General features: G+C 38.2%; 2 protein-coding genes across 2 annotated transcripts in view; both read left to right on the top strand.

Annotated features, from left to right (window-relative positions):
• Positions 1-12,309, top strand: part of LOC134754357 (DNA-binding protein D-ETS-3) — a 130,348-nt gene that overhangs the window by 27,139 nt on the left and 90,900 nt on the right. The gene's annotated exons all lie outside the window — the stretch shown is intronic.
• Positions 4,546-7,268, top strand: LOC134754190 (IQ and AAA domain-containing protein 1-like). The gene has a single exon (XM_063690327.1). The coding sequence runs from the start codon at positions 4,566-4,568 to the stop codon at positions 7,266-7,268; it is 2,703 nt and encodes a 900-aa protein (XP_063546397.1). The 5' UTR covers positions 4,546-4,565.

Here is a 12,309-nt window from a genome sequence, read left to right as displayed (position 1 = left end):
AAGTCGTCAAGTTTGCTCCGGAATCGGCTAAGAGGGTAGCCGAAGTTCTCCGAAAGCAGTGCCCTGTGTAACGTTCCGGATTTTCTAAATTCAAGAAAACTGCGATTTGCTTTGGAAATGTTGCAAATTTGTTCCGTCCTATGACTTGTCGTGTACATTTGCCGTTTTGGTAATTAAGAAAGAATCTGTTTGTTGTAACATTTTGTGGAAGTAAGTCTTGGTACTTTTTAACTATATTAAGATAAGATTCTCCTTTTACGACAAATGTACGCTCTTGGTTAGTTTTTGTATTGGGCAAGTTAATAGCTTATAATTGCGTGTCCGTCTTGACATCGTCGACGGTAATATTAGCCAGTTCTATGCCTCGACACGCACCGCTAATTCCAAATATGAGCGCCACAGCCACCTACAATAAAAACAGTTATTGTTACAACGTTGCAAACTTTCAACTCAAAATTACTTTTTGAATTTCGATAGGCAAAGTATGAGATGTTGAATAAACGGAAATTAATACTACGTACTTTTGTAGCCAAATATTGAGCATCGGGAGTGGTGTTTAAGAATGTTTCCACATGGTTTGCCGTGATAACCTTTGATTTTTTGGTTTTGTGCCCATTAGAAAGTCTTTTCAAAAAACATGTAAGTTTCACATAGGGTTTTATATTCACGTCGTTTTTCGCCTGCAACGTACTCTTAAGCATGGAGTACACACTCCATAATGTAGGCGGCTTCAATTTCTTGGACAATTCGTCGAAATATGTTAAGAAAACACCTTCCGAGAAAGTATCGACTAGTTTTTTGGCTCTCCAACTCATGAAATTTTCGTATACAGTATGATATTTTTCGCTTTCCCTTCCATTAAAGTATTAGGCGAAACTGTAATTTCCTCCTCACTCGACCACATTATTAAAAATAACAATCGTAAAACAGCAACAAATTGCAAAGCCGCAACAAGAGCTTCCCGCCAATATTCTTTTTTTTTAATTTTTAACACGTGATATTTACATTAAGCCCACTGCACACTCGTGCGCGAATCGCGGCGCAAAGCCGCGAACGCGAGTGTGGTGTCGATTTCGCTGATTAGCGAACTGTCCACATGCACTCGTGTTCGTGGCTTCGCGCCGCAATTCGTGTGGAGGGGGCTTTAAGTCTTTATTCATACTGCCAAATTATAACTACATTTTGTAGTTTATTTCTATAATAACTATGCTGTATTGTAAGATTTTAATGATTTAGTAATATATAAAACACGGATTATTAAAAAAACGGGCCAAATTAAGTGGAATATCAATATTATCCGATTATGTTTTATTGTGTAGTATGGCAGTGATTTGATTGTCTTAGTCTTTAAAAAAATATTACTTTGTGCACTAGAGCATGAAAGTAGCATTTTGTGCAGCCTACATCTGGCACAAAGGAGAACTTTACGAGCATAAGAAGTGAAAAAACATTTAACAGGTCGTTTTCCTTTTGGCAAGCTCTAATTGTAAACTAGTTTAAGTGTAATCTAAAAATATCCTCAGATTAGATAAGCACTGGAGCCATGTTTGGTTTAAAGAAGCATATTATTTAGCGTTTGCTTATCTTTTTTTAACCTTATGCACCTGAAATCTGTAGAAGGTGACGAAAAAATGTTGCTTAAGGAACCCTATACTCGTATCTATAGTGTACTCGTATATAGTGCTGACTGCTGACACAAGAAAACTAGGTCTAACGCTATTATATTTCTTGTTCGCACTGCATTTGAGTACAACTGGTTAGACTTAGTTTTTTAGGTTCCTCGAACCGTAAGCTCTAAGAATCTCTAAATCAAACTTAGGAATTCATTTAAAGACCACCTCTCCTCACACTGATGCCTCTGTCGCAGCGATGGCAAAAGGCCGGGCGAGTTAACCTAGGTGCCATGGCAGAAGGGGAAGTGCCTACTGTGGGACGCCACGTGCGTCAGCACTTTCGCCGCCTCACATCTCAGCCGGACGGTGCAGACACCTGAATGGCGCTGCGGCAGAGTCGGCAGCGTTGAAAAAGAGAGCGAAATATTCCATCCTCGAGGCAAATTATTATTAGGGAGGTGGGACATAGAATTAGGGAGAGGACCTGTGATGCGCGCGCGGGTTCGTACCTGGTGCAAAGGTTGGCCATCGCTATCCAACGTGGTAATGTGGCAATTGTGATGGGCACCTTTGCACCCGGTACAGTTCGCGGAGGTCTTTTTGAATAAAATATTTTAGTTATTTTTGTAGTTAATTTAGATAAGTTTAAGTTATACTATTAACTGTAGGTTTTTAAAGACAATCTCTACAAATCTTGGCTTGGCTCCAACACAAATTATGTCGCTTCACTAAAACTGGCATGAACTGATGTAATAGATAGGTAACAGAAAGGATTTATATGTGTAGACGAACATTTTAAAAGTTGGTATACAGTCAGCGACAAAAAAAGTTTCATCGACTCTATATCGCTGACTGTTTTTTAATAGTACAATCGTAATAGGACAAACCTCGAAATCTCTGGAACAGTCCTGAAATTTGATATGTATCTAAGTTAAAGGCACCTTTTTCATGTCCACACCATTTGACATTTGGGGACCTCGAGGAATCGCAGCCATCTTGGCAAATTTGTTTGGAAATTCCCTCTAAATGTACGTTCTCTATTAAAATATAGATAGATCCTGAGAAGAATTGAAAAAACAAAAACAAAAATGGCGTAGTCTTTCCAAGATGGCGCCTGATCCCCGTGGTCCCCACAGCTCAAATTTTAAGAAACGTTAATTTGGATCTCAGAGGTATATAATATGTGTCAAATTTAATTACTATCACTATTATTCGAACCCCATTTCAAGCCCAAATTTCTGAATTTCCAACACATTATTCAGCCCTATGTATTTCTCAATCATTAATTTTAGTTGTTCTATAGGACCGTTTTTTTCACCTAGTAGATTCGATAGGGCTCTTGATTCTGAGTAGGAAAAACCAAAATTTTCCCAAATCCCTAACAAGAACTTACAACGAAAAATAAAAAGCCCTAGGACTATTTTGTGCAGAATTTAATAAACTTTAATGTTGCCTTACACCATATTTTAATAGAGAACGTACATGTAGGTCCCCTAATGTCAAATGGTGTGGACATGAAAAAGGGGCCTTTAATTTACATATACATATATCTACATATACCTACACATCAAATTTCAGGATTGTTCCAGAGATTTCGAGGTTTGTCCTATTACGACTGTACTTTAAATAGTATTTCTGCAATAGTGTTTCACCCAAATGCGTAGTTGAATTTGTTTTCAAGAAACACGATGCCAATAGGGGATATCACTGCAATGTTCTGCCACCAGAGTGCATCACTAGCCCGTAAACAATCACCATAGAGTAACTTATACATACTGTGCCTTTAACAGTTTTTAGGGTTCCATACCCAAAGGGTAAAAACGGGACCCTATTACTAAGACTCTGCTGTCCGTCTGTCCGTCTGTCTGTCACCAGGCTGTATCTCATGAACCGTGATAGCTAGACAGTTGAAAATTTCACAGATGATGTATTTCTGTTGCCGCTACAACAATAAATACTAAAAAGTACGGAACCCTCGGTGGGCGAGTCCGACTCGCACTTGTTCGGTTTTTCTTGATTTTTTGACAAGTTTTCAGAGATAATAAAATATGACATTGATGCCGGTTATTAATCAAGGTGGTTTGTTTACAGAGTACCTACCGGGAAACGCGAATCCGAAATTTCGCTATCTGCCTCTTTATCGCTCAAATATGCAAGAGTGACAGAGATGTTCGATAACGAAATTTCAATTTTCTTATTTCGCGATAGACCCTCAGATTGTGGCAGTGGCGCCCTCTGCACAGTTTCGCGTAATATTATATTAAAGAGATCAAAGAACCCTTTTTTCTAGCCGGGAATAAAATGTGTAAAAAACGGACGGATATTGACGTATATTGCGAGAATGGATAGACCAGTGAAAAAAAAACGTCACCTCAAGCACATCTTCATACCAAATAATTTTATTTTTTTAAGATCTATTAATTTTATTACTTTATCTCCAATATGGCCTCGTGGCTCCTCAGAGTAAATGTAGCGAAGTATCTCTTATTTTATCGTGCCAATTTTAATGAAATTCTTTCACATTTTGCCATAGTAAATCGGCGCAGAATTAGCTTAAACGGACTTAGCTTAGGTATAGCTTAGTTATAGTCAGATCTTCACACACCACAGAAATAGAACTAGATTCACCTAACGATTGGAACAAGTCCTAGTGGTGGAAGTAATGTAATAAAGCTGGATCAATTTTATAAAATTCTCAAAATAACCCGATGTTCCCCTATAATACCGGTTTAGATCCTACCTTTATTGTTATACGTTATGTACCTAGGAGGATATAACCCAAATATAACCACGATTGCTCACGTAATAAATACTCTCTGCTAAAAATCATGTCAAATATGTTTCTAGTGACATCGGTGACAAATATGACTTAGAATTGAAATTAATTATTTATTTATTCATAGTTTTTGTATATAGATTGTTTTATTTTTAATAAATCACAAAATCTACGAAATGGCTAACACAGATTATTACGAACGGTGGCTTCAAATTAAAAAGGATTTCAATACCGCTTTAACAGAAGATGCCCGCTTGCAGGAGTTCGCTAACACCTATCTCGGCATCAAGCCGCAGGCTACAGCCGTGGAACTGGTGGCACGTGTGTACTGCAAATACTGCGCCCTATACAACAAATTATGCGATTCTTACGATCAGATGGAACAAGTTCAAAGAAGACCTTATATAAAAGCAATTATTGATGCTTTAACATGTCGCATTCTCGAGTTAAAATGGACATTACAAGAAGTAGAAGCATTTGAATATACATACCCCGAAAATGCATTACAGCAATTGCTTTTAGTGCCTCAAGATATACAAATAATTACGCCTTATTTTTATCCTTTTGAGGTACGTCAACAAGAAATACAATATATAATTGACGAAATTTTTGCTGGTAATCGATTAGGTGATCCAGAGCCGACTCCTTCTGAAGCAGAACGCTTAGAGGAAGAAAGACAAGCAGAAGAGGAAAGAATACGAGAGGAAAAAGAAGCAGAACTCCGTAGAAAATTGGCAATGGGTGAAGAAATTTCTGAATCAGAAGGATCTGAACAGTTATGTCCAGAAGAAATCGCTGAAAGAGAATTTTTAAGAGTATATAATGGACATTTATGGAATATTCAACGTATGGAGAAAGCACGTAAGATCACCAGAGAAAAAAATAAAAAGTATAATAAAGACACTGATTTGTATTTGGAACTGGCTGGGTTAAAAAAGCCTGCAGCAAGAGAATCGCTTCGTATAAAAGCATCCAGCTTGATACAACAAGTATACAGACGTTTTATGTTGCTCAAAAGGGAGAGAACTAAAGAGAATGAACGAAGAAGACTGCTTGGAATGATTATTCCATCTTGGTTACCTCCATCAGCTAAACCTGAACTTGAAAAAGTAAGAAATGTCCGACGTGAATTTCGTAAAAAATATTTTAAGGAATGGATGGAAGCAAATGTTAAAGAGAAAACTCATGTTTTAAGGCTAAGGAAAGATGATATTATGGAAGACATTTCTGATGAAGTTAGACAATGGTTTAGTGAATGGTATTATGCAGTCCGTCTATTTGATGAGTATCCGTGGCCAGATGAAGGAGGTTCTATTTTAGTAGTACGGGGAGAAACGTTTACAATCCCAGAATTCATAGAGTGGCGAGAAGCAGAAATAAAAAGAAAGAAAGCTGAAAGTGGCAACCCAAAGAGTCCTGAACAAATAAAAGCCGAAAAAGCTGAAGCAAGAGCAGAAAAAAAACGGTTAGAATTAGAGGCAAAAGAAAAGGAGATAAAAAGACTCGATAATTACAGAAAATCACGTTTAAACCCTGATAATGATCCAGGGGTATACATTTCTATTGGCAAGAACTTTGATGGTCTCCAGGAAGCCTGGAATATATATCAAAACCAATGGAAGGATATTGACACTCCAGATGCTCCATTGGATGTTATGAGAGGTTTTGTGAAGGAATTCATAACTGAAACTGCATACCAAGACGTTAATTTAGAGCTTCGCCCTATAGTCGACGAAATGATGAGGGTAGAATTACAATTGCTAAAAGCCGCTCTTAAAATAGACTACGAAGATGCCGGTATCAAGGAAGTTCCCCAAAGTAAGAAAAGAAAAAAACCGAGGAAAAAAGGTGCCGCAAAGCAAAGTAAAATCACTCCTGCGGTGATGTTTCAAGCATTAGTTGATGAGGGTATTATTCGGAAATACCCCCGTACAACGCTCGACGACTACTGGGGTGATCTAAATTACGCTGCAGCAGATATGAGAGCAGTTCTCTGGACTCCTTCTTTTCCACCTCCCTGTTTGGGTGACGTCAGAGAGCAAGTAAGAGTTTTATGCCTTTTGACCTCAGGCTGTTCATGTCCCAATGCAATTCGCTCGCAATTGCTTGTAGGCCCCAAAGGAAGTGGCAAAAGAACTTTGGTGTACGCCATTGCAACTGAGACAAACTCGATTTTGATAGATCTATCGCCTACCAACGTATATAATAAATTTCCTGGAGGAGCCCTAAAAACCATGTTTAAGTACATTAACGAAATAAGTCGAATAATGCAGCCCACCGTCATATTAGTTGATAATGCTGACAAACTTTTCTATAAAGCTGTACCTAAAGAAGATAAGTGGTTTGATCCTCAGCGGCTTTCGAAGGATTTCTTTAAAGAGATCGTAAAACCTTTAACGCCCTCAGACAAGATTATGGTTTTGGGAACAGCATCCGAACCGTGGCTCGCAAAACCGGCCTTATTGTCTAAAGCGTTTCCTTCTCTGATTCTAATACCACGATCTGATTATGGAAGCATTTGTTTGGTTTTAATGAAAGTTTTAATGAAGTATCACGGGATTTCTCGTAGCTTCAACGTGCACAGCACGGCGCAGACTCTGCGAGGGTATGACGTCAACTCTATCAAACGTGCGCTGGTGAACTTACTCTCCGCAGATCGTGTAGCCCAACTATACTTTAAGCCTCTTATACCTGAAGAAATTATAGACGCCGTACTTATGGACAGGCAAGCTAATTACGTGGACCCTTTTGACTATCAAATGTTTCAAGAGTGGTATTTATCCTACTCTCCGTGGGGAACTAAATATATCTACCTGAAAGAAATGTTAGAATCGCAATACTTGTACAAATTAAAAGCGGACAAGAAGAAAAATAAGTAAAATAATAAATAAATAGACAAGTGTTTCAAATTCTGTATGACCTTTTGAAAATATTACAATTACTTTATGATTAGGTATAATTAACCGACTTGAATTTCATAGAAGGAGGACTGGAGGTTCTGTATTCGGTTGTGGCTATTTTTTTTTATTGTGGTCCGATTTGAGTAATTCTTTTTTTGTTCGAAAGGAGTTACTTCAAAGTTGGTCCCATATTAATCTGGTTCTGATCTGATTATGGGATCCCTGAGGTATTGAGGGAACTCCTCATTTTTTAAAGGCACATGTATGGTGATTTGGGTGTTTTCATAAGCAACTTAAGAATTTGCTCTCGAAAACGACCAATTTGATGAAGTGGACCTGATGATGATGATTGTTTTGAAGATAGTAATGATGATTTTTTTAATGTAGGATGTTCAGCGATTACTCCGAGACCCGTGGTCCGACTTGAACAATTATTTTTTTGTTTGAAACGAACTACCTCCAAGGTGGTCCCACATTAATCTGGTGCTGTTCTGATGATGGGATCCATGAGGAATTAAGGGAACTCCTCAATTTTTAAAGGCACATGTATGGTGATTTGGTTGTTTTCTTAAGCAACTTGAGCATTTTCTCTCGAAAACCACCAATTTGATGAAGTGGAGCTGATGATGATGATTGTTTTGATGATAATGATTTCAGCAATTACTCCGGCACCCATGATCCGATTTGAGTTATTCTTTTTCTGTTTGAAAGAAGTTACCTCTCCAAGGTGTTTTCGTAATATTTATGGTTTTGGTCTGATGATGGAATCCGTGAGGAATTGAGGGAGCTCCTCAATTTTTAAAGGCACGTGTATGGTGATTTCGGTGTTTTCTAAAGTAACTCAAGCATTTCCTCCCGAAAACCACCAATTTGATGTAGAGCAACTGTAGCCTAACCACGAGTTTGACACTAAATATTCTTCGTAACTTTGTACACTAATATGCCAGTACGAGCGAGATGCATAAACAGTAAGTTACGCACACGATAGCGAATATATCAATGTCAAACTCGTGGTAAGGCTACTGATAACTGTATGTGTATTATGATTTTTGATGTAGGTAGTGTTGGAAACAACCAAAGAGACTGAGAGGTGAAGGTAGAGGGTATTAATGTTTGGGGGGTTTGAGGTTGGGGGTTGAGGGGAGGTGAGGTGATGGGTCGGGGACTGAGGGGTTGGGAGTTAAGGGATTGGGGGTTAGGGTTAGGAGTTAAGGGGTCTGGGGTTAGGGGTCGGGGAATGGCGGTTGAAGGGTTGGTGGTTTAGGGTCGAGGGGTTCAGTGATCAGGGGTTGATGTGCTGTGAGGTTGAGTGATCGGGGGGTTTGAGGGATTGGGTCAGTGGCGGGGCGGAAAATGGATTTAGTGACAGGAATGATTTCCCAGACGGACTCGAGGAAAATTCTGATTATTTAATAAAGTTTACGAATTTACAGTTAAACATGAATCTATTTTTCATTCATGCGTCACACTCTTAACAATGTCTTAAAACTAAAAATGGAAAAATAAAAACTTTTATAAAAAAAGATAAATCGACTTCAAAAAGGATGAAATACAATATTATCCTTTTTAGGGTTCCGTGTTTAAGTATATGCGTTACCAACTGATATGTTTGAAGTCGGTGCCAAGCCAAGTACTCCAAGTAGTAACAATACCAGTCAAAAATAATCAGCTTTATGTCTATAAATCCCATTACAACTGTACAAATATTATAAACGTGAAAGTAATTATGTCTGCCTCTTTGTTACCTTTTCATGGCTAAACAACTGAACCGCTTTAGCTGAAATTTTGCATGAAGGTTCCAAGGAACCTACTAATTCTTGAACAGTCATAGCACGCAAGTATGGAAATGGGACTGAGTTATTTTCTGTCGCTTATCTAGAGGACTACATTTCAAAATATAAAACAATTCTTGAATTGAAATGCTCTAGAAATGCTCTTTAAAAAATACGACGACAAAACGTATTAGATTTATACTAACGTATAAGTTACTCTATGTACTAACGTGCCGATAAGCATGGTACGAACTGCGCCAAGAAGGTTCAACCGTGTGTTCTGTTCTGAGGTGTGTTCTTAAATACCTACAAAAAGTTCGTTTATTGTCGTCGTGTAACGCTGCGTCTTACATAGGCGAACACTCGCGAACGCGAAGCGAAGCGACGCGGCACGGCGCGGCCGGCCCAAGGCGTTCGCGTTCGCAACGAGATCGCCCACGTAGGACACTTCTATATAGGTATCAAAGGATCTATATAGGTATTAAGGCGCCGTGCCGCGCCGTTTCGCATTCGCGTGTTGTTCGCCTACGTAGTACGCTGCGTTAGAGCCACAGCCAGGTGACAGACAGACAGACAGACGGACAGTGGAGTCTTAGTAATATGGTCCCGGTTTTACCCTTTGGGTACATACGTAACCCTAAAAATGACAATATGGCGGACGAATGTCTGAAATGTCACCGTATTTAAGAATGATTTCGCTTAAAATTTAGTTTTTTCTTTGCAAGTGTGATGAAAAACATTCTGTGTACTGTCCGCGCGCGAATTCCTTAGGAATGTTGGGCGTCATGACAGAGTGGTGTCATTTTGTACGTACGGGCGTGGCGCACACCCCCCAACTTCCTCGACCTCCGAATGCAAGGAATCGGCGCGCGGACAGTAACTCCGGGGGTACGATTATTGTTACTCGAGTTTTTAATTCACTCCAGCCTGTTGACTCGTACAATATTTCACTTATTTTTTATTATTATTAGAACTAGGAGCTTTTAAACATTTGTATGGAATTAGTTTTTCGCTCCTAACTCTAGTAATAATAATAAAATCGAAAAAGTAAACCGAAGGAGCTCTGATTAATGTAATTATATAAATGTATTTATTTTTTCGGTGGGAGCATAGGAAAATTAATTGCATTTAAAAAATAAGTATATGAGTACATAAAAATAAGTAAGTACATATGTATTATTAAGTACATATGCGTACTGATTGATATTCAAATTAACTTGTTTTAAGGGGTGAACTAAGTATGGGAGTGAATACCAACTACTACTCCACATTTCACCTTTCTAAATGATTAAGGATCCCTCAAGGGGAGCCCAACTGAGGCAATGGCGTATAACTCAGGTACATTACTTTACATGCCAAACTTGACTTAGAACCTAAACTTAAACAGATATTGACCTCAGACGTCGCCAAATCTGAAAATCCTTAAAAGCGAGTGGTTGGTAAAATGGAATCTTGAGCGTTGCGAGGGTTTCAAAAGGTACGAGAGCTAAACAAACCTTGCTACCGAATGAAACAACAAACTACAAAAATTGTAACCACACCAACGCGACGAAAATACTAACTGTAAAATATTAATCCAAATCTAATCTAATTGAAAACTATTAAATATTTATCATTTCAAACTCTACCAGCCAACATCCTCATGTTGGCTGGTGTAGAGTTCCAAAAACTGACGAGAAAGTTGCATTTTAAACACAAGTGGTGTTTGAGGAAACAACTCAAAATTTGCATCAACTTGACTACTTAAACTTTCCACTTGTGTTTAAAATGCAACTTTATCGTCAGTTTTTGGAGAATAAAGAGAGCCTGATGGTATCCAAGTTACACGGTTTGCACAAAGAGGGCTAAATGATGCTGCTACTCGTAGAGTAGCGTACGGCTAGCTCACCCCCTGGTTGAGATAATAGTTCATGGAATTTGAAAGAGAGGGCGCTGCCAGTGTCCAGTTTAATATAAGTGTCAAACTTAACTGGAAGTCTTTCGGTTTGCTATAAAGTCTAAAAGAGGGCGTAAGTAACTAATTTTGCCTATGGATAAATTGAATTATGAATATGATATGATATGAGTTGATATGAGTATGACACGATCTAACATCATGTAGAACTTAAACCGAAATTTAAATCCAAAGTGTTTTAGGAGCTGTTAGTTTATTTTTAGGGTTTCGTACTCAATAACGGGACGTTATTACTAAGACTCCGTTGTCCGTCTATTTGTCTGTCTGTCCGTCTGTCTGTCACCAGGCTGTATCTCTTGAACCGTGATAGGTAGACGGTTAAAATTTCACAAATGATGTTATTTCTGTTGCCGCTATAACAACAAATACTAAAAAGTACGGAACGCCCACCGAGTCCGACTCGCACTTGTCCTGTTTTTTCATAGTAATAATATTTATTTTTATCGCACTTGCTCGAAACAGATCTTATTTCATGCAGGTGTACTGAAGGGTCAGGCCTATATTGTTCCCGCGGGAGTTATGCATTGTAAAAAAAAGCTATATCTCTAGGGAGGTATAGCTTTCATTTTTAATTATGTCATTAATTCATACGAACCAAGTAGGTTGTGAGTAAATTAAGTAATAGTTATTTGTTTAACATGGGGGCAAAGTTGTTGTTTAACCTCTCGTGCTAATAATATAGTGATACCCGAGCAAGCGAAAGATTCCAAAATTGAACCACGTGCGTAGCAAGTTCTTTGAAAAATGGAATCTTGAGCGTTGCGAGGGTTACAAGGCATGAGTGTTAAACAAATTTTGCCACCGAGTAAAACACAAAAAATTTCACCACACCGACACAAGGAAAATAACTGTAAAATATCAAACATAATCAAAGCAAATCGATTTAAAGTAAAACGTAATCATCATTTAAAAGTCAATTCTACTAGCAAACATAAGAAAACAACTCAAAATTTGCAAGCCTGCGGCTGTCGTGAATTATTAGACCTCGTTTACAAAATCTCGCTTACCCCCCTCGTTGCACAATATACTATTAAATATAGGTACTTACAACGGAGAACAATTAAAGTATATGGTTGAGTTACTAGGTATTTGGTAAACAAAGAGTTATCATCGGTTACCGCGATAGTTACTCATGAAATAAAACTATGAAAACGGATTATATCGCGTATATTGAATTTATAAATTCAATATACGCGATATAATCCGTTTTCATAGTTTTATTTAAAGAGTTATCAATTATACTAACGGTAGATGTTTCATAAATAAAAACTTTTTCAACCAAGTACAAGGCGTC

The sequence above is a fragment of the Cydia strobilella genome, chromosome Z, assembly GCF_947568885.1.
Source record: "Cydia strobilella chromosome Z, ilCydStro3.1, whole genome shotgun sequence".
Taxonomy (NCBI): Eukaryota; Metazoa; Arthropoda; class Insecta; order Lepidoptera; family Tortricidae; genus Cydia; species Cydia strobilella.
The sequence above is the reverse complement of the archived record's forward strand: the minus strand, read 5'-3'. Positions and strand labels throughout refer to the sequence as shown.